We start from the raw sequence: 27,681 nt of genomic DNA on the forward strand, positions 1-27,681 counted from the left end.
CCCTCCGCCCCTCTGATAGAACTGACCAATCAGAGCACAAAGGGCTGTGATGTTGCGAGGTTACTGGAGGTCATTCTCAAAACGGAGCGTTTCAACGAGATCTTCAGAATGGCCTAAAATGAGGATATTGAGAACGCTATTGTGGGGCAATGAAGGAAATAAATGACTTGTACTGAGGGCAGAAATGCTTTACAGGTATTGTAGTCTGGCAGAGTCAAAAGGAGAAACAAGCATGATATGTCCCCTTTAAACACACAAACACAGTAAACCTTGCTTTGAAAACTGGAAATGTATTGATTTTAATTTCATGTCATTTTGTTTATGTGTGAGAGGAAGTGTGTTTGTAAGACCCTGCGTGTGGCGTGGCTCTCTGTAGTACCACGGTCATTTTTGTGGCTCTTGGTCTCTGACTGGTTGGCCACCCCTGCTTTATCTTGTGGCACTGACCCTCACAGAAGACACAGGCATGCATTAATAGAATACAGACATTTATAAAGTTGTTGATGTTGGTCCTCTTTTGCTTTCTGGGACATAAGAAGAATCGCTGATTATTTTAGTCTGCTTCACAACCATTAAAATCGTATAGGAGTAGTTTTAGTAGCATGTAATACTATGCCCTGCCCTTCAAAATAAAATACTTGTCGATAGTAATAGAGTTAATAGCATGGCATTATGATGTTACATTATTCCAGTGATACTGCTATTAAAACCACACTGGGCTTACTTACTGCTATTAGTCAAACCACTTTATGTACCTTGTCTTTAAATCCCACTTGTACAGTTTTCAACTGTTCTTCCATCCTTTTTTTCTGGGTTTAATTACCTACTTACTTAAAATTTATCTTGCCTACTCTCTATTTAAATGTGCTTATTTTTGTGTTTTTGCTGCTCCACTAAGCAAATTCCCCCTGGTGGGATCAATAAAGGCTTATCTTACCTTAAATAGGTCTTATTTTTTTCCCTTTAACATTATCCTGGTGACTCAGTGTAATCCACAGACCTTGGAGCTTAGAATAAAGTCCAAAATAAGACATATAACAATGATGACTAAATAGGAGATTGTTTCCAAAAGTTTCTCAATTTAAGCAACCAGAATATGTTACATTGTCGTTTATTTTAACTGTCTGCGTGACTAAATAATTCTGCAACACACACCATTACGAAATGACCTTTCCATTTTTGGGCTCTGTCACAGTCTAATTATTAAAACATGGTTGTTATCATCTTGTTGACCCCTAATTATAAAAACTGACTTTGATTTTACACATTTGGTAAAGTAGAGCTTTTTTCTGCACAACTGCCTGGGCACCTTGTGTTTGTGTGTGTGTATGAGTGTGTATGAATGTGCGTGTATCTTCACTGCACTTTAGTGGAATTACCCGCTTCTTCATTAACACTGGGGCTAAATCATGAGTTGACAGCAGCTGTGGCTGGGGCCAAGAGGACGTGCGCACTGATCTGAAGTAGATTAGGGAGGAGACTGTGTGCGTGTGTGTGAGTGTTTGTGTGAACACACACACTGTGCTCTTCCACCCACCTGCCCTTCCCTCACCCTTACCGAGGCCCAATCAATACACCATCGTGAAGCAGAGATGGAGGATCTTGGCTTTATGGAGTCGTTACACTCCCGTGTGTGTGCGCCCGTGTGTGTCTGTGTGTGTGTGTGTGTGTGTGTGTGTGTGTGTGTGTAATGAATGGGCCCCATAAGGCTGTTGATAGGCCGAAGGATAACGTAGCAAAGCACGGCCATAACAAAAGGCAAAGATGAGGTTCACATCGCAGCAGTAGTCAGTTCCTCTTTTATAACATCATTTCGATTACGTTATTGATCCGCCTGCAGCAGAACAGACATAATCATAATCCCAAAACAGATCGGGGGCTGGCTGATTGAAGATTAGTTTGTCCCGGAATAACATCAGCGAGCCTGGGAGAGTTTGTAAAGACTTTTTCTTGTCATGAAAACAAAGACGGAGAGCAAGGTTTTCTGGTGTGGAGCAGACAAACTGCATCTTTTATAGACAGAGAGCAGCCTGTTACAGCTTTGATGGAGACCTTGTGTTGCGAGGGATCACAGAGATTAATGAGTCTTCCCATCTCTTGAAATTTCAACTTAACACATCTCAAAAAAGAGACATGCTGCCTTGAAACTTCAACAAGTTTGAGTGATTTATATAACCCAGTGACCATCACAGAAAATGCTATAGTGCAAATGAGCAACATTAAAGCTTTTTATTGCTCTCTCTTTCTCTTTTCATGTAAAATTCAGTTTGCTCTGTTGAGCAGGACTTGTCAAAGAGCTTGCTGAAAGTGGAAGGCAAGGTATTTGGCTTCAGAGGAAAACATAAAAACGCTGGGTTTAAGAAACATTGGTTCTGATGGTTAAAGCTGGAAAAGCTTTGAGCTCAGGGCAACCCTTCTGTGAAATATCTCTCCCTGGTTTCTTTTATTTTGTGTATCATTATCCAAAAATTGCACAGAGTGATAGTTTTATATCTGCAGGTGGAGGTGCACGTCAGCTATGTGCGTAGGCCTCTGCGTCAGTGTGGGGTTACATGGATATAAGTTGAATTGTCTTTTGTAGAATCCTTGCACTTTTGTTTGGAGATTTATATGAGCATTGATCACTCATTAAAAAAGAAGTGCTGGGAATGAATAACTGATCCTGTTTTACCATTTCAGCTTATTTATAACAACCTGCAAAGGATCATCTCTTTTTGGATGCAAAGTTTGAGTGTGTGCAGCATGTTAATGTGGCTTCCTGTGAACTGTGGCTGTACTCTAACACTCAACTCCGTTGATCAGTGGTTGATGGAAAATGGACTGTATCATGTAGCACTCTCTTTAGCCCTCTGACCACTCAAAGAGCTTTTACATGTTACGTTCACCTGTTCACACCACAGCCATAAACTCATGAAAGAGGCAGCTTTGTGAAGCTCCCTTCAGTATTCAGTATCATCACTTTTAGGTATCTTTACAGCCTGTCGTTACTTTTTAGGCTCATTTGTTGGCCATGGGCACCAAACTGGTTATGTCTGCAGCGATGTTTTTACTTTTTTTGTTCCTGTGTTTGTCCGGGGTAACCATGGTCACGTTGTTTGCACACAAAATCAGCTGTTAGCAGCCTGTAGCATGTTGATGCTAACTTGTGCTAGCCCCAGTGTTCCTCTCAAGCGAAAGAGAAAGAGGTGAGGAAATAGTGCTGGCACTGTGGTGCGAACCAAAAAGAGACAATATAGACCTGCTCTTCCATCCATCATTATGATAATGTAAGATCTATCTCCAATAAGATGGACAAGCTAGCTGCCAACTGCGTACCAGGGAACACTGACAGAGCAGCATCTGAACAGACTGGTGAAGAAGACCAACTCAGTCCTGGGCTACCCTATGGACTCTGTGGAGGTGGAGGCTGTAGTCTCTGATGGACAACATGTTCCACCCTTTTCAGAAGACTTTTATCTTTACGTTATACTTACTATGTATTTTTTTTTCCAAGTTAATCTTACTTTATTATTCTATTAGATACATTCATACTGTAAAGTTTTTCACTACAAAGTTTCCCTTTTGTGGGATGAACAAAGGAATATTGTGTCTTATCTTATTCAGTAATTCTATTCACACACTGCTGGAACAGCTATAGATAACATTGAGTCAAGCGGGTTTATAGTGAAAAGGTCAGTATAGCACTCTAACTGATGCTTGTGGTGACAGGCATACAGGACAGTCAGTTTCTTGTACTCAAAACTGCATCTTCTTCTCTGGTGTTCAGAGTCAAATGTCGTGCTAAATAAGTTCTCTAATATATTCTGAGAGTAAATCAAGCTTCATGGAGCTACACAAGTCAACAGTATCCAAAAACACCAACCAAACTGATATATCCTGTTAGCTGGTTGTAGGGGTGGGTACTGAATTAGGTACTTTTGTAGGTAGTTACTGACCGAATTCTGTCAAATCAAAAGGTACCATGTTTAGGTACCTAAACCCATCCTTGTGACTGTGAGGGACTAGAAAAGTAGGCGATTTTCCATGCTGGACATGAACCTAGCATTGCAAATTTAAAATATGTCCAAGACAAACATTGTTAAATTCAAGAAATTTGAGATTCAATTATTATTAAATTCTATCAAATTGATATTTTATACAGTACAAACACAAACAAGTACTGGAAAATGGTACTGTTAAGTACCGATACCAATTGTCAGGTACCGGGCATCGGTACCGTATCGTTTCAAATGTGAAAGGTACCCATCCCTAGCTGGATGTGGCTTTGTCGTTAACAAAGTTAGAGTTTTTCACATGCTGGACATGATCTCGTCATCTCTTATTAATGATTTTTAACATCACAGAACTTAAAATAAGAAAAGGTTGAGTAACTGGCATGGATGTTAGCGTTGAAATGAGAACATGTGACACTAGTTGAATATTTCATGGTAATTTACTATCAATTAAATCAAACACCTGTTGTTTTGTATGTTCACACTGAAATCAACCAGAAGTGATGCCAGAAGACAAATAGCTCACTCAGCCAATAGATGGCTTTTATTGGAGGGTTTGTCCCAGCTGCTTGGAGTGTTTGATATTGTTACACAGAAAATAAACCCTCCAAACACTAAAACTTTCATTTCCACTTCTATGGAAGAAGCTGCTGGCATTGTCAACTGCAAACAATCACACACACTGACTCTCATACTCACCCCTTATGAATTGAGCCTTCAGGCCAGGCAAAGAGTTAACATCAAACAATAAACAGAAAAACAACAGAATATATTCCACCAACCAGGAAACTTGAAACAGAGTTAAGGCAGAGCAGGGGGAGAGGAAAACGGAAGATATGATTAGTTTTTATCAGAAGCGGTGAACCACGTTGATTTCTTTGCTCAGTCAACTGGAACCCAGCTTAGGTCATGAACATCAGATGCTTTAAATGTAAATAAAGGCTGATGTGTAACAAATCAGTAAGTGTAATGGTCAAATGACAAGGAGATTCTTCAGTTGAGCTCTGTTTTCAGTAATCGACACTTCAGTCCAATGCAAAATAAAGTGCTCTTGTTGAAAGAATCCGCGCTCAGTGAGCAAACGCCCTCAGCCTCATATTTATGTTCTACTACCCATAAGTTACATAACTTACCGCGTGGCCTCATATGTCCTCCAGTAGCCTAACATCTAGATAGAAAAGGATAGATTGTCAGTTTATCTCTGAGGTTATCAGCTACCCCCCTCCTTTCATCAGTGTTTTGTCAAGTTCGGCCTACAACAACTCAGGAAGGCTTCACAGTTGGCCCTGGTGTCCTTTAACCACCCTCTTCCCTGCTAGCTCGCACCTCCCACCACAACAACACACCAGAATAGAAAAAGAAAGGAGGGAAGAGAAGATAAAAAGAAGGTAGAGAAGGGTGAGAAGCTAGTTGGGTTAGCACTGGGTTATGCTGCATGCTCTACCTCCCCTGGTCCCTCAGAGATGTGATAACCAGCTGCCCCACACGTCTAATAAACTTATGAATTAAAGGAAAATAACTCAATCCTCAGGTGGTGCTGTTGATGCCCCAGTAAGGGCAGTACAGGAGGAGGTAGAAGGTGTTTGGAATGAAATCACCTTCATTACTATTTTGTGGTGAATTATTGTGCACTAAGTACTTGACAAAGTGTGTGGTGAGTATTTCGTTGTGTGTCACGTTCAGGAGATTTAAAGGGGCCATTAACCGCATTGACAGCTACATCACTGTGTTTGTACAGTACACACACACACACACACACACACACACACACACACACACACACACACACGGAGGCATATTTTCAAAGCCAGTGGCCTCACAGCATTTAATCTTCTCCATCTCGGCCTCCTTCGCTCCTTTTCTCTCTATTTGCCTCCTGACATATTTTCTTTTTCGTGTCGTTTTCTTCTCCACTGCTGCCCTAATTCCCAACCCACCCCCTCTCTCGTCAGTCCTCAGTCCTCCTCTGAGCTTGGGTCACCTGTGTTGATTTACTGTCAAATCTTCCAGGATTATCTGTAATCCAACAGCAGTAAAATCTGTTTGCTGACAGCTGTGCTCCCCTCTAACAGTGTTACTGTTTCCTGCACACACACTGCCCAATATACCCAAAAATGTCTGCCTTCCCCTTAAGAAAAGAAACAAGTAGACAGAAAAACCATTAATTTTCTGCCTCAATGGATTCCAATTGACAAGTTCTGCTTTTTCTTTCATGCGTTATTTTGTTGTATTCGACTGCAACGTGGCTCCGCTTTCTTCTCTCGTTGATGAGAGGGCTGACGCAGTTACACTGAGGATAAACTGGTGTAATATTGGGTATATTCTCCCACTTTCACACATGCTCCCAGGGGGGTTTCACGGCACGTTCTTCAAGATTGCTCTTTCTGAACATTACGTGAAATAGCTGGCTCATAATTTAACCATCAGTTCACACACTCCGCTCAGCTGGCCGGTGTTCAATCAGACAAAAAGACGGTCATGGATTTGTGTACAATCTCCTTTTCATCTTGGACAAATTGAAGATGAAATGGAAAACAACTCAGAGACAAATTGGGTCCCATACACCTCAGAAGATATTGGTTTTATCGATTTAGCTGTCCTTGAATCTTTAATATGTTGTTTTAGTTTGAAATAAAGTCTGATTCATTCACCAAAAAATACAGATGCTGTTTTTGCTGTTGATCCCAAACAGTCCTCGGAAAAAATAAATAAATTTAAAAAAAAAAAAAAACTTAATACATTAATAACTGTAAGGCATGATATCCATCCAGACATAACTTTAAAGGTCCCATATTCTGCTCCTTTTCTGCAGTTTAATATGAATCATTGATGTCTTCATGAAATGGTAGTAACATGTTTTGTTCCAAAAAGCCAATAAATCAAGCACAGCAGCATTGTTTCCAGGCTCTCATAGCCCCTCTGTTCAGAACGCTCTGATTTAGTGGGCGTGACCTTCATATGTAAATGAGCCACCGCTGATACCACCTCGCTCTTCTGCGTCACTGAGAGTGGCGCCATGAGCTCAGAGTGCACAATGTTTAGAAAACAGCGTAGCTTGTTTACCGAAACAGTACAGGCTAAAACAACAGGCTAACCGCAGCTAAAGTTAGCATCCTGAAGCTAACACAGAGACAGGGGGGACACAGAGGAAAAGCTCTTACATCTGCTCCACAGCACACAGCATTTAAAATACTCACATTTCCAGGGTCCCAGGTTTGTTGGAGGATGGTTGGTAATGCGCCTGGATTCAGGACCAGTCTATTCGCTAACTCTGTTGTTCTGTCCAAAGTTGGAAAAGCAGTCGGTCGTGAAGTGACTAGCACACACATGCACAGTTTTACTGAGTGTAGCTGGAACATTTCCTTGATAAATGAACTCTAGCCACTCAGTCTTGTCTTCTTCTGAGATGGGAAGCTTGTGCATGGAACTATGTGGCTGTTTACAGCCCAAATCAGAGCAGTGATGGCCCTTTAACTTCAGCGTTCTCTCCGCTGCCAGAGAGATTTCTCTCCAGCATTGGTAAGGGGAGTGGGCGGGGAGGGGGTTCAGGGGTGTCTGCTCCGGTGGACCAATCAGGTCAGACTTGCTCCTGATTGGTCAAAAAAGGGAATCGCTGACGTCGGCAAATCCCCAAAATCCAAACAGCTTGTTTTAGGTCAGGATTTTACATTCACAAGCACCACTAAGTACAGGTTTTTTCATTAAATATCACATTTTGTGGGCTGGGAGGAAAGCCAAAGACCCACAGATTTTACTGAAAGACCTAATAAAGTGATTTTTGCATCGTATGGGACCTTTAACTCTCTGACTAAAAGCATTGTATGTCTTCCCTAGGTGGTGTACAAAAACAATGATATCCGCTTGGAGCTGTCCCGCCTAGCCCGCATCGTAGACCCCAAGATGAAACTCCAAGGGGATGTAGTCTTCAAGTGTGAGAATGTTCCCACCCTCGACCCCATCAACTTTGAGACCCCAGACTCCTTCCTGGCGTTGCCCAAGTGGAACACCAAACGCGTGGGCTCCATCTCCTTCGACTTCCGCACCTCCGAACCCAACGGCCTGATACTCTTTACCCAAGGCAAACCTCAGGATCGGCGGGACGCAAAGGGTCAAAAGAACAACAAGGTGGACTTCTTTGCAGTGGAGCTGCTGGATGGAGGACTGTACCTGCTGCTGGACATGGGCTCAGGCACCATAAAGGTGAAGGCCACACAGGCGAAGGTGAACGATGGCGCCTGGCACCACGTTGACATCCAGCGGGACGGACGCTCAGGTAAGGATGGAGGACATTAACATTTCAGTTTGCTGAAACCCACCATCATAAACTTGTGTTCAGTGAAACATAACTGTTCCTGGCTGCTGAAGTTGTTAGATAAACTGTGATCAGCTCAGTGTTTTGGGAACGCGCTGGGGTCTCGTTGTGTTGCCGTTTTTCATTTCTCACTCTCGTCTTCACTCACAAGCACAAACACATAATGAAGAAAGGCTTCAATCAGGGCTCAGAGCTCCTGGCTCAATTAAAAATATGTTGCCTGAGGCTTTACAGAATATGAATTTATCGGCAGAGCTGACAGGGCAAATAAAAAACTGCTAGAGTACAGGCTAATCAAAATAGAGGAAAGAAAGGTAACTTTAGTACAAAACATCTTGGAACATGGCACAACTCTGTGATGTGGCTGTTCTTCTGTAATAACCTTGGTGTATATTAGTTTAAGTTTGTCAAAATATTATTATAACAGCTGGCTGGAGTGATCACTGTGGCATCAAGAGGATAGATCACTCTTTGGTTGCCTGCAGTGATCACCTCGTCTTTTATCAAGTGCCACCATTAGCTTGTTTATTCTGATTATTTATTCAAGTCCTCTCTGAAGGAAATGGAGTCACACTGGTGATCCCCAGTTTGCCATCAACAGATAAAATTACAACTTGTCCATAATTTAGTACTCTCGCTAAATGAGCAAAATCAATGACTTTCCATTAACCTCATCTCCACTTTAAGGAGCCACTGTTGCAAATTACAGCACACTAATGTGTGCTAAAACATTTAACAGCATTCACACTGCATCGCCATGTAGCGCTGAAGACACTTGTACCTAATACCATATTTCTGACTTGTAAATGCTAAAATACATACAGACATTTTCTAACTGAGAGATATTAAAAAAAAACATTTGCTGTGTTTTTTTTCCTTTCAAATATTATTTATTGTATATGCAGGACATATGGGAGGAGAGTGGAGTAATGACATGCACTAAATCACACTAAAAGATATTTTGCTCACAATGCCAAACAGAAATTGCAGAAGCTTCTAAACAAGAAGATAAAAAGGAAAATAAACCAACAATGAAAAAACATCATAATCTGATATTTTGGTCTAAATAGTAGAACTAACCCAAAAATGAAAGGAGGTTTGATACAAGTTGAAGTTGAATATCATAATCTGATATTTTGGTCTAAATAGTAGAACTAACCCAAAAATGAAAGGAGGTTTGATACAAGTTGAAGTTGAATATCATAATCTGATATTTTGGTCTAAATAGTAGAACTAACCCAAAAATGAAAGGAGGTTTGATACAAGTTGAAGTTAGCTGCATTTCCCTCTACACAGCAACAAGAGTTTTGATATCACTATCATTATCTTTAATGCTGCAACCTCCGGGAGGGAGTAGGTGTTAGATCACATGATTTACAAAAAGCTGAAGAAACAGCTTATTTTTAAGCTCTTCCAGATAAAACTATTCATGGGGGGGGGGGTCATATCTTAACTTTGAATGACAGTGAACAAAAATTACAAAGGTAAAGGACAAAATCGGCAAAGATAACAGGAACATTACTTTGTCTACAGGGGGCACCCAAATCAACATGTATAGAAAATTCCTCAGAGGACATGAACTACAACTTTTAATTCACATTACTTATTTTATAGCTCTTGTCCTGTGACCTGGAGCCTGACTTGAATTATTGAAAACACCTTCCAAAACTCTTAATGCAAATTTTCTGTCAAAATACAAAAGAGTAGTAGGAAATTTAAAAGCTTCAAGTGTTACATGGCAGGATATATTATTATTATTATTATTATTATTATTATTATTATTATTATTATTAATAATAATAATAATAATAATAATAATAATAATAATAATAATAATAATAATAATAGTAGTAATAATAATAATAGTAATAACATTTTATTATATTATTCTTATTCTTATTATTATTATTATTATTATTATTATCATTATTATTATTATTATTATCATTATTATAAATTGAACGCTTTTTTGTTAATATTAAATGGTCTAGACTCTGGAAGTGCATGTTGAGCTGACTGGGAAAAAAAAAAAAGTCTTCATCTTCAGTCATTAACAGAATGACTTAATGAGTGTTTAAAATTAGTTATCAATATTTGGGCCAATGGCTATTAAATGCTAAATGCTAGAGACCAAATATTGTGCTCATTTAAACTTTATCCTGCCACTCGCGTCATGCCTGAGCTGTGGTTTAATTAAAGACCCCTACCATAATGCCATACAGCTCTGCCACTCAGATGTAAACAACCTCTCATGACAGATGGCGTCCTGTGAGCAGCATGGTTTGGCAGCGCCCTGATCTAGAACATGGAGATTAAGTCGGGTGTAGTATGCTGTGTCTGGCTTATAACCAGGAGCGTCTGGAGCATCTGGATCAATACTAAACTAGCACAAGCATGAGGGTGTTAACCTGCAAAAAAGACTAGTGGAGCTAGCTCCCCTGATATTAGCCACACTCAGAAAACCAATACACACTGAACTGCTGAATTCACACAGTTTTTACTCTAAGGTGAATAATTAAAAATTTCTTGTCATTTACCTTTTCAAGGAGTTTATTTCTTTTTGTACTCCCAAGGACTTTCATTTACTTACACTTCTTCTTTGCTCTGCCCTCTAAGACCTGGATTGTTCAAGCAAACAACTTTAAAGTGAGAAGAAACTCCTGATAATTAAACCCACAGTAGCACTACAGTTTAGCAGCACTGTATTTTTCCCAACTCAACTGCACCAGCCACAAGGATCAGAGTTGTAACCATGTTAGTATTTATTTCCAGCATTACCCCAGTGTGATGTAAACTTCCTCTTTATATTAATTTCAGCAGTGATTTATTGCTAAGAAGAAGCCATGTGTCTCTCCAGATAGCTAGCAAGTCTGTTTCCCCTCTGCTTACTCCCATCCATATGTCCTCTGACCTGAAAACACGGCTGAGTACACGGAAAGTATTAGAAGAAGATTATATTAGAGAAAGGGGTTAGAAACTTCTGTTGCCTCCAGCCCCAAACCCAACACAATCTCCGCATTAGGTGTGATCCTCCAGAGGACTTGGCTGTGTTAGTGGCTGCTCCAGCCTGTGTTATATATCAGGTTAGAGCAGCCAATTTAGCCGTGTGTCAGAGCGTGCTGCTTTGATTAATCACCAGCGCGGCCCCCAGCGCGATAGCAGAGCAGAAAGTGGGATTTTCACTGGCAAAAAGAGGAATGAGACAGATATATGGATACCAGACTGAGGGGTGGTTAACACCAGGCATAATCACACTTGTGGCTTGAGTGAAATGTTAATAAGAGTTGCAAGTGAATTAAATTCTTTATCCTCAAAGAACTTCAGCCAAAATCTCTCTGTCAGACTTCAAGGTGAATGTAAGGAGTAAAATGTGAAAGCTCGTACTCTACCTTTTTGTGTCAAGAGTGATCTTTTCATCTCTTCCCCTTGACTACTTGTCCTCATTTAGTGCTGATAGAGAGCCTCAGATGAAGGTTATATGGGACCCAGCAGCGAGGAGGAAGTGGTTATTAAAAAAAGAGAAAAGCCTGTGCACATAAAAGCTCGACCTCATGAAGAACCATTTGTATTTTTAAGGTCACATCTGTCATAATAAGGCCATAATGAAGACAGGTCAACATGTGTTCAGATTTTCCAATTTATTTTTAGGGTTAAATAATAACAGGGATTAATATTCTTGCATCCGTCCCAAAATTGGTCTAGCTCTTCTTTTTCACCTGAATAAACAGTCCCACACCTTCTAGTTTATGATTGGTTGGCAGGAAAATCAACACAAGCATCTTCTTGAACCTTATGGGCCAGCAGCTAGAGAGACTCAATAACACGCTCAAATAACACCCCAAAGTTCCCTGTCAAAGATGCTGTGTGCAGCGTCTTCTCTTTGTGTGCTTTCATCACGCTGCCTGTTAATCACTTGTGTCCTTGGGTACAGCTGGGAACAAAAGGTGCGTCTCAAATCTTACATGAGGTACACTCCATGCGCTGTGTACTTACATGGCAAACTATGAATTGATTCCCCTATCCATGAATTATGTAAGATCAGACTCACAACACTGGGGGACAATTTGAAAAAAAATTCTGTAGAGTTAGATTTCAATGCTGATTAAAACTAAAATTGACATGCTGATTCCAAAATTGCAGTTAGTTTTTTTTCTCCCCCTAGATCAGCAAAATTCCTCTGATTAGCTGTAGTAAGACTTGCCAGCTGATTACAGTTAGATTCTTCTACAGCTACGTGGAAACTTGTTTGTGCAGTCACAATTTAGACAGTGCAGTGAAAGGTGTGTGCAGCCCCCAATAGGTCAGTACTATCAATATTTGCAAACAGAAAGCTAGCATAGTAGGAATTAAAAGGACTTGTGCTGGTTTTTCCTCTTAACCTTGTAACCATGGGCATACTGTTGTAAGTTCTATTTCTTTTCTGCTTTTTTTAGTTTTCAAAGCTTGTAACTATTCCATCCATAGACTGTATATAGAGTGGACAGTGTGGCTCCACCGTTTACAATTGTACAGTTTTGAAGCCAAAATACCCCCATCACAGGCGCCACCATTTATAGCCAGAATCTGTGCAGTAGAGACTGAGGGATTCTGGGAGAATATGAGTGGAGCCAGGTGAAAAAAATATATATATATATTTTCTTTTGAGGGTCTAATCTCTTCTTGGCTCTCCTTCTTAACCTTTTTTTACAATCCCTGCCAAAAAATACACAATCATTGTTAAATGTGACGTAAAGCCTTGTTTTTAACCTCTTATAACTTATTAAAAAAAACAACTTTTCAGAAAAAAAGAGGACTTGAACTCAAGGCAGCCAAATTATATCTTTGAATCCCCATACCATTCGGACGTGAAAAGCATTTCTACGAGGTGTATTGATTTTTTAAAATTTGACCACAGCCCATCTGGAATGACTGGGGAGATGGATTTTTTGACCTACACTGCATCCAGCCACTAGGGGGAGCAGCTTTTATGGCAATGTCACTTTGAGTCGAGCATGATGACGTCCATTTTTATTTTTTTACAGTCTATGATTCCATTTTAGTGGTTTTATTTACATAGATATATATTCCCTTTGTTCCAGATCATGTCTCCTCCAGTAGCAATGTCCCGTGTAAAAACATAATAGTGTTAAATAAACATTGCAGTCATGCCTGTTTCTTTCACATTTTATTGTATGTCAATATTTGAAAATTATATAAAACAAGCACATATCTGTTACGTAAAGTACTTTTCATATTTTTAAGAAAATGGGATCCTGTTGTTCCGAAACTTGATGTGACAGAGAAAAACTGAGATCAGTTTTGGATTCCACACTAAAAAATTAGTTGAAAACAGTGGCCAGACATAACTCAACAAAAACTGTGTTCCCGGTGTGATACATTTCAATCTTTTCCTGCCCTACAAATACTCAGAAAATCTACTGATTGAATTCACCATGAAAATATATCTGCTGTGTGGTGTTTGGGCTCTTCATGCTGGTGTAGATCACTCACAGAGACTCTCTGCCTGTAGAGCAGTTATTATGTTGCTTCCAAGCTTTTTTTTGACAGTCTATTTTTTCCTGCTTGCGTCCTATTCTGTAATTTTCTGGCTCAAATAGAGTATACCTGGAGAGAGCGTTACAATTTTGGTGATCAGTGCAATTTTGGCTGCCAAAAACAGGGTTTGCACCTCCACCTAGTCGGCTTCATCTTAACTCAGACAGGTGCTGTGCTGTTTCTGTCCTGCTCTATTACAGCGATGCTTTTATCAGCAACAACAACAATTCGCCGGAGTGCCTGCTCACAAAATTACCAAGAAAACCCTGTCACTTTAACCCCTATCTATTCTTTTTTATCATCAAACGTTATTTGTCAGTTGGGGATTCAGTGCGCAAATATTAGCTTATTTCTGTCTTAAAATATCATTTTTTTCTAAAGCTGGAAAATATTGCAAATTGAGGTCTCTATACATCACCTGTGTCAGAAGAGATCCTGTAATTCAGGGGAATTAGCTCTTTTCTGACATCTTGCTACATAAACCTGACCACTTGTGCAGCAGAGCATTATTGAAAACAAGAGATGAGGTCTCTGTCAGTTTTTATAGAGACTGAAAGAAAAAGATGTGATGATATGTTGATGTGCATTTTGCAGTGCAGTATCTGTCTCATATTTAATAATGGATTTTTCCTCCAGGCATCATCTCAGTAAACAGCCGCCGGACTCCTTTCACCGCCAGCGGGGAAAACGAGATCTTGGACCTGGAAGGGGACCTTTATCTCGGAGGTCTGCCTGACAGCCGGGCTGGCCTGGTTCTCCCCACCGAGCTCTGGACTGCCATGCTCAACTACGGCTACGTGGGCTGCGTGCGGGATCTGTTCATCGACGGACGAAGCAAGGACATTCGGCAGATTGCTCAGTCCCAGAATGCAACAGGCGTCAAGTCCTCTTGCAGTAAAGTGACAGGGAAACAGTGTGACAGTAACCCATGTAAAAACAACGGCATGTGTAAGGAGGGATGGAACCGCTTCGTGTGCGACTGCACGGGAACTGGCTACTGGGATAGTACCTGCGAGAGAGGTAGGATTTCTAACCAGTCATTCCTCTTTTTACGTGCTGACTGTGTTCTCTCTTTTAGTGATGATTCTAAATCTTATTGGGTTTGTCAGAAGGCGTATTGATTTGTTTGTAAAGGACTTTTTAAAGAGGGCACAGCTGCTGCAGTGCTCCTTTTACGTGCTGTAAAATCGATTTGAAAAGGTGCTTATGGAATAGAGCTGTGTTACTTTCTGCAGAAGTGTTTGTGTGTTTGGCTGCAAAATGCATACTGTTGATGATAGCTCTGAAATCTTCTAACAAAGTAAAAAAAAAACATCTTTCTTTTTGGCTGTAAAGTTGCTACCGACATCCACCTTCTGCCAACAAAAGCCTTTCCAAGAGACTGGACAGTTCTCTGTTTTAGACAGTCACAAGTGTGACTTGGGACACTTTCCTCTCAATATTTATGGAAGCTTTGCTGAAAGATTTAATAGGATTTCACTTTTCTGCCAAGTGGCTTTGGAGAAGCAAAGCTACTTTTTTTCTGCTGCTGTGGAAGGTTCTGCGGTGAAATTGAACTTCTCTGTGCTGGTGAAATGGGCTCTCCTTGTCTGGGTTTTAAGAGCTTGGACGCATTAAGTTTTTATGAGACAGAGGAGATAGGGACACTTGGAGCCGGGGGAGTGCATGTTATCGCACTATTGTTCAGATTGTCCTCAGTTTTGCACTATTTTACAGAGATTTTAGGGGTTCAGTAGAGTCCTTTAAGCACTTCTGTAAGAACCTGAGGTGTGTGAAGAAGCGTACTTGTAGGAGGAATAATGATTAACAGGAGTGTAGGTTGAATTAACGAGCAAGAAGCTAGACTGTGGGAGGCATGCATGGTGATAATGGGATGATAATGATTAAAGAAAGCCAAAAGAGGATAAGGATCAAAACGTTCCTTCTGTTTCAGATGCATTATGCATGAGGCTGAAACGTGTCCTTCTTCTGTTGTTTACATACCATCAAAACTTAAGATAAGAACCATAAAACAGCCTTCCTTGAAACAGCTTAGGATGAAAACTGGATGCAGAAGCTCAAGCCGCGCAGTCATACATAATAAAAGGAAAATTCACTTTACATTGGCTTGTTGTAGAGTACATGTTCTGTCATGATGTTGAAGAAAAAGACTTCCACTGGGAGCGGAGTTATGCAGCCGGGCCTGTCTCTGTGAGTTAACCTCGTCTTAGCCAGACCGTTACATCCATTTTAGTATCTCTCATGATGTTTTATCTGCACCAGAGGGAGGGAAACAGTATCTGTGAGAAGGCAGCACAGTTCTGGCTGAGGAACACTCCAACTGAGCCAGTGTGCCTCACTGACCCCCTGCAAGAAAGGCCACACAGCACCATACATTCACTTTCAGTCTGACCACCTCACGACACACACACACTCCCACACTTCATCCTCTGTTCTTCTCCTCCTCCCACACATCTGTGTCTGAACGTTCCTCTCTCTGCACTCTGTGACAGCTCTTACGGCTGGTTGCTAACCTTAGGGGCTGCAGGTCTGCCCTCCAGGTCTGGAGCTGCAGAACAAAGCCCCGGTCTGTTCAGCAGTAGATTTTAACTCTACACTGTGAGACTCAAGGTGTTTTGCTGATTCTCCAGAATTTAGTATCTGGTGCTTGTTAAATCCTCCTGGTCAGTTCAAGATTATGGGGCTACGTGCTTTGGATTAAGGGGTTTAGATAATGATTCATAACACAGAGAAAACCTGCTTATTAAACTCTGAGTTTCACTACATAAATATTATCAGAGAGTAAGCTAACAGCTGTGTGCCTGCAGAGAGATAGATGGATAAGAACACCCATGGATGAACTGTTGCGTTTCCTTAAGTTTTTTTTACTGTTGGGAAACTGTGGAGGTAATAAGGTGACAAATATGGAGGGTAAAAAAAGAAAAAAAAATAGCTCTTTGTGTTTGTTGACTTGTAACTCAAAATATTGATCTGTGCCACAAAATGTAGCTGTGAAATACAAGCGTAGCAGGAACTGGAACTTTGGTCTGCAGTTACAATTGGTAAAAAAACAAACAATCAAACAAACAAACAAACAAACAAAAACTATCAATTTCTTGATGTAACAGACCCCACTAATGTACCTTTATTTTCTTCATTCCAAAAATGAGCTGTTTGTATTTGTCAATACAACCAAAGCACCATTTTGAAATAAAGTGAGCCATATTTCAACATGTCAGAGTATGATACACAGAGTAGGGACAAGTTGGGATTTTTCAATAAATGAATAAATAAATAGAAAAATAAATAAATAAATGAGTAGATAAATGAAAAAAATAAATAAATAGATAAATAAAATAGGTAGATAAAATAAATAAATAAATATATAGATAAATAATTAAATAAATAAATGAATGAATACTTCATGCTAGTATTATTCCATCTCAAAAATGTGTTTTTTCCTATTGTTTACTAATTTTTATTTTTCCCAAATTTCTTATTTTTCTAGCTCACTTTGTGTGAGCTGCCACAGCATTGGATGCTACCAGTCTGCTTCTGGTCCTGGACCAGTATGAGTCATGGATGGACGGCAGACTGGTTTAGATGATTTTATCTCCAGCGTAGTTCAGAGTATTTATTTTTATAGAGAGACCAAACTTTTGTATGTACTCCAGAGGGTATGCTTTTTACAGGCATTTTCGGGGGAAGGTAAATTGAGTTTTTCCATATTGTGATTTTCTGATCCTCTCCTAGATGTTTAGACATGAAACCCACATTCCCCTGCATTCTTGCCTCCACCAGACACGTTTCAAGGTCAGGGTTGCTGTGGATGGAGCAGTGGGACTGTCCTCCCCATCTCTTCCTGCAGCATTATTAATCCCTGTGGTGTGACTGTATTTCCTCTGTAGTCTTACCTGGACAGCCTGAACCGCTTTAGCTGAGGGGGGGCTTTTCCATACCGGCGCGCTCACAGCTTGCTGAACTTCTCACTTTCTCACGTAGAGTCAGGCCAGCCACCCTGCAGAGAAACCTCATCTCGAGCGGCTCGTGTCAGCAGTCTTTTTTTTCCTCTCTTACTAGACTCAAAGTGTGTGAGCACAGGTAAGAGGGTCGTAAAGAGGACCGGGGAGTAAATTGAGTGCTTTGATTTGAAGCTAACTCCTCTGACACCATGAAGTCAGCACTCTGTGCCTTTTTTTCTGCTTTATTTCAGCAGTGACTCTCAGCGTCTCCACCTTTACCTGGGATCGAGAGCTCATCTGAAGTGCTCAGTCCAACTCATTCCCCTCATTCGTAATTTTTGACCCTCAGGCATGCTGCGGGTTACAGAGTGAGAAAAACAGGCAGGCAGCATCAACTGCAAACAGCACAAAGTGTGCATGAGGGAAAACCAAATTTACAAATGAATCTGAATCATCATTAGCTCTGATTTCCCTTAATAATGACATATTTTACAGTTTGGAGCGAACTATCTTTGAAGCCTGTTCACCCCTCCTACAATAACAAACATCCACAGCTTTGATTTGAAATGTCGGGCTTTGGAAGGAGAATTGTTTTTCCGTGTTTCAGGATGAATGTGCAGCACTTTGGTACAAATGGCACATTATTAGTCGTGCTGGTAGAGGAGTGTGTTTTCTTCCTCCTCTGTGCTTTTCAGCAGCCCCTGCAGCTCCCCAGTGACATATCAAACGAGCACTGAGATGTATTCACACATTGCGCTCGCTATTGATCTCAAGCATGCTATATGGTACAGCAGAGATTTGTGTGGGTACGATGAGACGAGGGGTGGAATGATAGAAATCAGCGCTCTCCTGGGGGGAGCAACAAAGGTTATGCATTTACATCTCAATGGCTGGCCTTTGCTTCTGACTCGATGCTGGAATGTAAAACTGTGTTTTTGTCTTTGTTCAAAACATGTTTCCCAGATCAGCCAGCACCTTTTTTTGTGACATTTATTTCAAAGGGGTTTCCCTGGAAAGCTTTGAGCGTTTGATGTGATCCAGGATGTCTGTAGAGCTTGTGTACGAGCACAACAGTGATGTCTCTGCAGTAAACACCCAGTGGCTACTTTATTTAATACATTTGTACAGTTAAAAGCAATTCACTAAAAAAAAATTCTACAACAAAGTCTGCATTTCCGTTGGAAGCACATTTTATTCAGCTTCCATTTGACGCGAACACAGAAGTTTTGACTCATCATACCCAAGTTTTAGACTAGAGAATTGAAGGCAAAAAGTATTATGTTGAAGCTCATGTGAGGAGGTTTCAGCTACTTATGATACAGACAAAGCTAACAGTGATATCTGAAAATGAGCTTCAAAAACAGACACGATAATCAGTAGAAAGACTGATTATTTGAATATAATATAATTGAATGCTTAGAACAGCTGCTGGGCTGTTGTCCCATAAAGCAACAACTGTTGAAGTAATAAAATGAACCAGATTTTTTCTATGATAAGCTTTCACATTGATTTTATTTAAAAAAAAAACAGCAGATGCACATGCACAGGATAAGTTCTGCCAACAGATTAAAGGTACTTTTTTGTCCATGGCAGATCTGAAATAGATAGACTCAAATCAGAAGTCTTCAGGAGGTCCCTTCCAACCAAAGTTAGCAAAAGCCCAATTAGCTAAAAGATAAAAAACAGTTAGATATTCCTGTGGTCTTTGGTTTGACATTTCACCAATCTCAGATGTGATTATAAAGCTGTTTTTCCACCAAGCAGACCTGTTCAGTTCGTCTTGGTACGGCGCGCATTTTGTGGCGTTTCCACCGACTTACCCCGGGACAGATCCCCAAATAACCAATATGAACCATCTCATTTTTTGGGACCTTTTTGTATGGGTGCCAGACTGAACTGATCCGCTCTTGGGAGGTGGAGCTACAACACTGCAGACCGTTGATTGGTCCGAAGGATCATCACTTACTGCGCGACAGTGTCTGCATTTCTCCTGGCGGCACACAGTCTTCTCTGAGACAGAGCTTCATTGCACTTTGTATCAAAGAGCTACATGCCAATAACAGAGAGGACAAAATGCTGGATGTCTTCCATCTGTGCTCGTTTACTAGGTATCGTTTTTCTTCTTCGTTTGATTTATTAGTGGGGTAAACTGTGTCGGGCTGCTACGGTGTCATGTTATTATTTAACAGATGCGGCTTTCAGCATCCGGCTTACACGCCGCCTACCATGAGAGAGGGCACAGTTTGCTGTGGAAACGCAAACAGGATCAGGCTTAACTGTACCAAACTGTGCCAAACCGTACTGAACTGAACCGAACCACTTGGTGGAAACGCAGCTTCAGACAACTGGGGTCAAAATCTGATATATTCAACAGTCAGAAATCCTGTTGTGTGTGCGACCCTGAGCACAGCCATTAGCGCCCTCTGTGGGCTGTCACATGGAACAGAATAGTAGCCAATCAGGAAGCGAGCTGACATGCGATAGACTTCCTTAGAAATGGTACAACCACAAAGGATGGATGTCAGAAATTGAGAATTTAATTGTTCATCTGTGGCAACTACACTATACATTGTTTCCTGTAAAACACAGCACAACCAAACAGTCAAACAGAGGAGTCAAAATAAATAGCTAACAAAAGGGAAGTAGCAAGTAGGTGAAGGACAACACAATTAACAGGAAAATAGCTAGGTCATATAAGCGAAGCAACTTCCATAACCATCTGCTGAGTCCAATTCCCCAACTGTCCAACTTTTTAACTTTTTTAACTTTTTCTTAAACCTGTTTATGATTTTACTTTCTAAAGTTTCTGTTATGAAGCAAGCTTGAATATACAGTGGCCCGAAAGTCAACGGCACAAACATTTCATGACTGCCTTTTGATGGTAGTGAAAAGTGTGACAGAACAGCAGATGTTTGATAAAACGCAAAAACCATTTCAAGGATAAGAGAATTACATAACATGGAAATAATTAATGAGGCACCAAAACATTTCAGAAATTGTGGAAAAATTTCAAAACCAAATGTCAGTATCTCAACATTCAGTCTTTAAAGATTTTTTATTACGATTTGTGGCATTTTACAGCTACACAGAATCTCTTTGCTCTATTAAATGTGTTTCTGCTTGAAGAGGTTTAGGTAATTGAAGAAATCGCCAGCCTGCATAATTTGTTATCATCTTTGCACTGAAAAAGCCATTTTTGTTTTCTTTGTGACATGTTTTGATGATCTGATAAAGGACTTTTATGGTCATCAAATGTTCCTCAATTAACCCTAAGGTTTACTGTACACACACCCTAATAATAATAATAATAATGTATCAGTATAATGAGTCCTGGACACACACAGTTACAATTAGTAAGTAGTTGAAGTTTGAGTGTTGTGAGTTCTTTCTAATCTAATTTAACTCACGGAGTCACATGTTATCTTCAAATCTTCCACAGCAGAATAAGAATTCACAGCTGAAGTTTTATTGAGGCTGTTTTAAGTGGTGTTGCCTTCAGAGGTTTCCTTCAGCATATGTTGCTACATGAAATTTGATGTTTCCTCAGTACCAAGGGCCTCACAGCAGAAAGCGCTCCTCCTCTGTGTTGTTTGTTTTTATAACTTGAGAAAACCCAGGCTGCATGGGAGTAGTTTCAGTGCATTTTTCACTAATGATATTTTGAACCTGAATAATAGAATTATCAGAAAATGAAAGCCTCTTGATGATTTCATCATGTTTGGAGCGCAGCACGTTACGCACTGTAATTTCCTCTCTTCCTCTGGGAGTGAAAAAGGCAGCAAATTTCTTGCTCTATTTACCAGAACGAAAATACAACCTGACAGATATTTTAGACTGTTTGAGGAGATCAAAGATCGTACCCGGCGACAACTAACAGACAACAGCGCTGCCGTCTGCTCTGTTATCTAACGCGCCTGATTTAGGATACAGACGATTTCTGTCTCTTATCACTGGCGTGTCTGTTTTTATCTCTTATTGTGTCCCCTTTTTTTTTCATCCGCTGCACTGAAATCCCTCACTTTCTCTCACTTTCTGCATGTCATATTTTATCCTGCCCCTCCTCGCTCTGTTACTGGCTGTCTTTCTGACACACTCACGCAAAGACATACACGCACACACATACACACACTCACACCTTCTGTTTGGCATGTCTTCTTTAACCCAGCCCATGAGCCACGATAGCACCTGTGATCACAGGTCTGCCATGGTATCACATAAACAGATGTAGTGTCAGCATGGGAACCAGCCGCTGTGTGTGAGTGTGTGTGTTTATACCTATATTATGGATTTATGCACACACTCATGCACTCAACATGATGTATAAAAAGCATTGAATGTCATGATGCTGTCGTCTGCAGGACCATATGCTTCTCTGTCTGCACCCTGTATATGTCTGCACCCATCCACATGATTAGGAAAGCTTAATTTCATTCCTGCCAACTTGAGTTTGTGCATAGTGTGTGTCTATGTATGTGCGTATTTGTGTGTATTAGCCTGCCGGTGCCAATGCCTCATGCAGGTGTATGATACCGGGTCCCTGGCCCTGATAGACCCCACTCGTCTGGGTTGTGACCGGGAGCGTAGCCCTGCCAAAAACCCATCTGCCTGTGATCTGAATTCAAATAGGGCTGTTGGCTCGGCGCAGCCCCGACAGGCACACATGGCGAAGAGAAAAGGGACACGGCTGGCTTGAAATACTACGCAGTGCACATAAATTAACATGCTTAAAGGGAAATGTTTGCCTTTACACACCGCTACCTTTAGAATGAGCAGAATGACATGCAGCTTGTTATTTAATGCATCCTCTTTTAGTTTCCTGCTGCCGAAGTGCCAGTTTTAATCATCCCCTAATGTGTGAAAGGTTATTTTTGTAACTCAGCTCCCCACCTCTGAGGGATACATTTAATTGGGTTGAATCAGGCATACAGGTTTAGTTCAATGCAGTGCTTTAAAAAGTGATGCCGGCTAATGATTTTCTTCTCAAATAGCCTAGAGTGTGATCCACAGAAAGCAAAGAGAAAGGAAATCATTGCCCCCCTGTAATGATAATCTTTCAAGATGTCCTCTCTCTAGTCTTTGGGAGGCAGCTCCAGGCTTTATTCCTGTTTGATTGTTCCATTCCATTACATGAAAAGGTTACCCAAATGTTATTCCCCAAAAGGGAGAATCAAATACAACAGATTACTCAGGTCCGATTTGGGTCTGACTTGTAAGAGGAGACATTAAACGGAGTCTACAGGGAGGTGTATTTCATGCTAACTGTGACTGTGCAGAGACGGGAATTCATGCAGGCTGACTGGATTCAGCATGCAGCGAGTAAGTCAGTCAGACAGTCAGCCGGTAAGTCCTGTTTGTGAACCGTGTTTGTGTGGGTGTGGGAGGGGAGCCGAGCAGACAGTCATTGCAGAGTGCTGTGTGGCTGATAAAGTAGCCCAGTTAATCAGGTAAATAGGCCTGTAATGAAGTGTGTTTGTCTGACGGTGTGCCAGCCCAGCATCGAGCCGTCCCACTGAGACTCTCCTCTTTCTGTCTTTCTACTGCATCCACACGCAGACAGGAACACACTCACACCCACCCACACACACACACTCACACTCACATACACACACACCAATCCACTGGAGACAGATTGGATTGTGTCTAATGCATATTGCATTTTCCCTGACAAGATGCCACCGCCCAAATACAGTAAGTGCTTGTGTTTTCCCTACTGTCACTGGAGAGGAGTGGTGATGGCAGTGGGCCTGGGTTGATAGCTGGAAGAAAGTCCACCACAGATCAGGGCTGGCATCACTCATTACAGCCCTGACTTCCTGTTGTGTCATATTCTTAACACTGTCAACACACTCCTCAAACTTATATTCATGAACACCTTGTCACAGATTATAAATAGCCTGAACTCTCCATTCCACCGGGGAACTGATGCGTGTGTGTTACAGTAGGGGTGGGCGGTATACCGGTTTCATCATTGGTATCACAAGTTGCCACAAAATGAATTTTGCAATACCGTTATTACCACGGCAAAGCTTTGTTACACATAATTTAGCCTAAGTAGTGGTTGATCTATGTGGGAGATTTATTCCTTACTACTTGAGAAGACACTTTTCTGCCACAGCCATTCTGAAAATACACCTTTAAGGCCAGTAGCACTGAGTTAGTGACGTGACGAAGTAAATATTTACCGCGTGCAGAAAGCGAAACAGCTGGTGTGTGTTATGACCCTGGCTGTAGGCTACATCGCTATAGGTAAGTATCTTTGGTCAAACCTCAAAACCTAAAATGTGATACCACCATTTTTTAACAAAAGTAGTGGCATCAAAATAAACATTTTGAAGCAAACTGACACCGTAGAGATCGCTACATTTTTCACACGCGAGCCCTTCAGCTTACACAATGGTGCGGCTAAATTACAGATTTTTTTGGGTATAACAAGCTTCATAGCCTCGTAGCATTGAAACCAATAAATTTCTCGATTATGTTCATTATCAATAAGATATTTGCCAACGAAAAATATGAGTTTTGCCGAGCTTTGACGGAGTTTATACATAAATAGCCAGCCTGCTCCGGTGTGTCCAGACGATGTGGGCGCTGTCACTTCAGCAGGTGTTTCTGACGATGGGAAAGGGACAATAAGCGTTGTGCTAGTTTGCGATAAGTTTGTTTCTATAATTTTTTTGTACATTAAACATGTTGCTGAAAAATATCTTTGGTAGACTCTTGTTCTGAGGATGAAGCCTGAGCGCTGTCCAGCGATACATCATGTTCTGTCAGGGGTTATTGCTTTTACTCCTTGTGGGTGACAATGGTAAATATCTTAAAACAGCATTAACCCTTGTATGGTATTCAGGTCTGTGGGACCAGTTTTCATTTAAAGAAAAATGAAACAATTAATTATTTTTTTAACCTGAAATTCATTGGCTTTGGATAATTTTCTGTGAAGAACATAAATCAAAACATGTTCTCTTACCACATACTATACACCCACCCTATGCATTTATATTACATACAGGGTGTTTGGGTCCACTGGACCCGGGGCTAATAAAAGTGCCCCTCCTGTTCCTGCACAAGGTGTGTGTCTGTGTGTATTTGTGCGTGCGTGCTTGAAAGTTGAAACATTGTTGAAAATTCAACAAACACCATCTACTCTTACATTCCTGCACATTTTCCCCTTTTTCTGTTTTTTTTCTTGTACACTATCCCATAAATAGACCCATAAACACTGGCTAAGTAACAACAATACTAATACCCCCCAAGGGTTAAATAATTTAGGAATCTTACCTTGGATTGATAAGGCTGTAGACCGAGAAACTGCCTCAAAAAGTTTTTGTTTTTCTGGTCGTGGTTCAGGCTCTTAGTCCGAGCTCTCGTCCTCTGTTCTTCAGTCAAAATCACTGATCTGTCAGTATCTCTGTGTCTGTCTGTTTGTCGTCCGAAAAAAAACACAATAGAGGCATAAAAACCACGTCAACAAAACGTTATGTTTCATGCCACAGCTGTCTGTATTACAACAGCAGTGTTTAGAGGGTTAAAAGCTCAAGTGCTTCATTTGACAACCTTACAGGCTTCAGAAAACACACAGAACATAACTTTAGGAAAACTCATGGAGAGAAATACTAGTAATGTTAAGTTCTACAAATTAAATGGCATCTAAAATGTTATTAGAATATTGCTCACCCTTTTTAATAAAATGCAAAAAGGTTTTTTTTCTGTAAGTATTCTTCATTCCTCAGACCCAGTTTGCTCACCAGTACAGTGCACTTTAAGTTTGAAATGGTATAAGCTCCTCTTCTTAAAGCACATTGTGGACAAATGTCTTTTTATATCACATTATTAGACATTTTTTACCTGCTAGGTAGGATGTGTACACTTTTAACACAGAACAGAGTCATGTTTTGAAAAGACTTCACTTTTTTACATGTTAGAAAACCGCAATATAATACCATTATCGCAATATGAAGGAAAAATACAGTGATATAAATCTTGGGCTTTATGGCCCACCCCTATGTTACAGTTTGATTTGGTCTTCCACCGATATCATTTCATTTCTTCACTCCAACACACGTCAAATACATCAATTATATTTGTTCACACAAAGATTGAAATGCAAGAACACACACGAGCAGAGCATGCAATTACCTGCTCATTTTGTTTTCAAGCTGATGCATGATGGTAGTCAAATAATAGGTTGTCATATGGAGTTTTCTGGTGTAATCATAGGTTGAAGTTGCAACCATCAGTGTCATCTCTGTTTTGCAATGAGGCAACCACAATTTAGTACAGTGAGATATTTTGCAGATGATGTGCCGATTATCTTTTGCAGCACACAAACCAGCAACTTCACCACAGCATCAGCAGCCTCGCCACTGCTGTGAGGTGTGCCAGGTGCTTATTATGTCTTTCATTTGCATGCTGATTCTATGCTTCCCTTTAGAAATTGGCTGCTATTATTGGATCTCATTCTCTGTTTCACAAAAGTTCATTTTACAATGATGTGTTGAAAAGTATTGTAAATTAATAGGAATGAATTGAGAAGTCTGAAAAAAACAGCATGCTTTAGCTAGAGGACTTTCTCTGCACCTTCTCTGTGCCCAGTCGTACAGCTTGTGAGATATTTTTCTGAAGTACTTCCCCTTCCATTAGTATTCAGACTTATATGTCTCAGAAATACTAAAAGCTGCTTCCAACAGTGCTTGAGTGGCATACTTTAAATGCTTGTCTATATGCCTTTTCAGCTCACAGTGGGAGGGGGCACAATTGTTCTTGCTGAAAGCCTGTCTTTAACTTTGAGTCCTACACTCACAATAGCAGCTGAGCTGTGCGACAGCCTTTGTGTGAATGATTTCTTAAGGTCAGGTACCAGTTGCTGCCACATATGATTATGATTCTACAGTACATGCAGAGCCAAACTTGAGTTTTCCAGTAGTTTCTTGTGGATTGATTTTATTATTGTTGTTTTTATTTGTGAAATCTCACTGTTTTCAGGTTTTATCCATAAAGGCTCAGAACAACAATAGTTTCAAGAGGGTCTGTAAAGGAAAGAGTCTGCAGGATATTTTCCTGAGAAAATAAAATGTCAACTTTTACAGGAATAATCCTGCTTAATCGTGTCCTTTGTGTCTCTACACATGTGTGTCAGTGTCTCTGTCTGCCTTGAACCCTCTCCTCTGCCTGTATGTTGATGTTTTGGTTATTTCGAGATGTTTCTGGGCGTTGAGTACGTGTGGTTACATCAGCCAATCACAGTGCGCCTAGTGTGGAAGTGACTTTGCATGTTGATTAGCAGGTGGAGGAAGAAGCTATCCTGAGCGGCTAAAGCTGAGCATACACTGTGATTGTCAGCTCGTTTTGAGACGATTTGCCACTCGTGCGACTAATTTTTGGATCGGGCCAAATTTTAGCTCAATCGTGTGTTGTGTGTAGTGTAGTATATGAGGAGAGACTGACACCTTACGACCTGCTCCCGATCACAAATCCACTGATTGCAAGAAAAATCAAACATGTTTGAAATACTGGTCAATCCTCATGTAGGTATTGCTCAATAGGAACAGTACCACGAGCTGACTCTTGCCTCAACCTCTTGCACAGAGCATGCACAATCTCTGAAGTTGGTCTAAAATTGGATGAAGATAGTCCAAATTCAGTTTAGCTGTCATTGCGTACCTCCTCCTTCTTCTTCTTCTTCTTCTTCTTCTTCTTCTTCTTCTTCTTCTTCTTCTTCTTCTTTTTGTTGTCTCTTTACACAGAATGGCACAATTGCCAAGGTGTGCATCCCACTTCTGGGTTTTTTCTTCTCCTCCTTTTGACATTGCAGAGCTGGATACTACAGTCTGGCTCCCAAAGGCAATAGAAGAAGAAGGATACGCAGTCTAACCTGTGGTATGTGCACGGCCCCCGGCTTAAG

General features: G+C 40.7%; 1 protein-coding gene across 14 annotated transcripts in view; it reads left to right on the forward strand.

Annotated features, from left to right (window-relative positions):
* The window catches only part of nrxn3b (neurexin 3b), a 436,915-nt gene that overhangs the window by 124,966 nt on the left and 284,268 nt on the right, over positions 1 to 27,681 (forward strand). For all 14 annotated transcript variants that reach the window (XR_012599431.1, XR_012599430.1, XM_074684952.1 and 11 more), the window contains 2 exons: positions 7,827 to 8,265; positions 14,476 to 14,859. Coding sequence is in view for 12 of the 14 variants with exons in the window: in XM_074684952.1 (XP_074541053.1) it covers positions 7,827 to 8,265; positions 14,476 to 14,859 (823 nt within the window). In the remaining 2 variants the exon portion in view is untranslated. The remainder of the gene's footprint in view (positions 1 to 7,826; positions 8,266 to 14,475; positions 14,860 to 27,681) is intronic.

The sequence above is a fragment of the Halichoeres trimaculatus genome, unplaced genomic scaffold (assembly GCF_033239565.1).
Source record: "Halichoeres trimaculatus isolate MK-OKI-2021-1 unplaced genomic scaffold, fHalTri1.1 fHalTri1_scaffold_13, whole genome shotgun sequence".
NCBI lineage: Eukaryota > Metazoa > Chordata > Actinopteri > Labriformes > Labridae > Halichoeres > Halichoeres trimaculatus.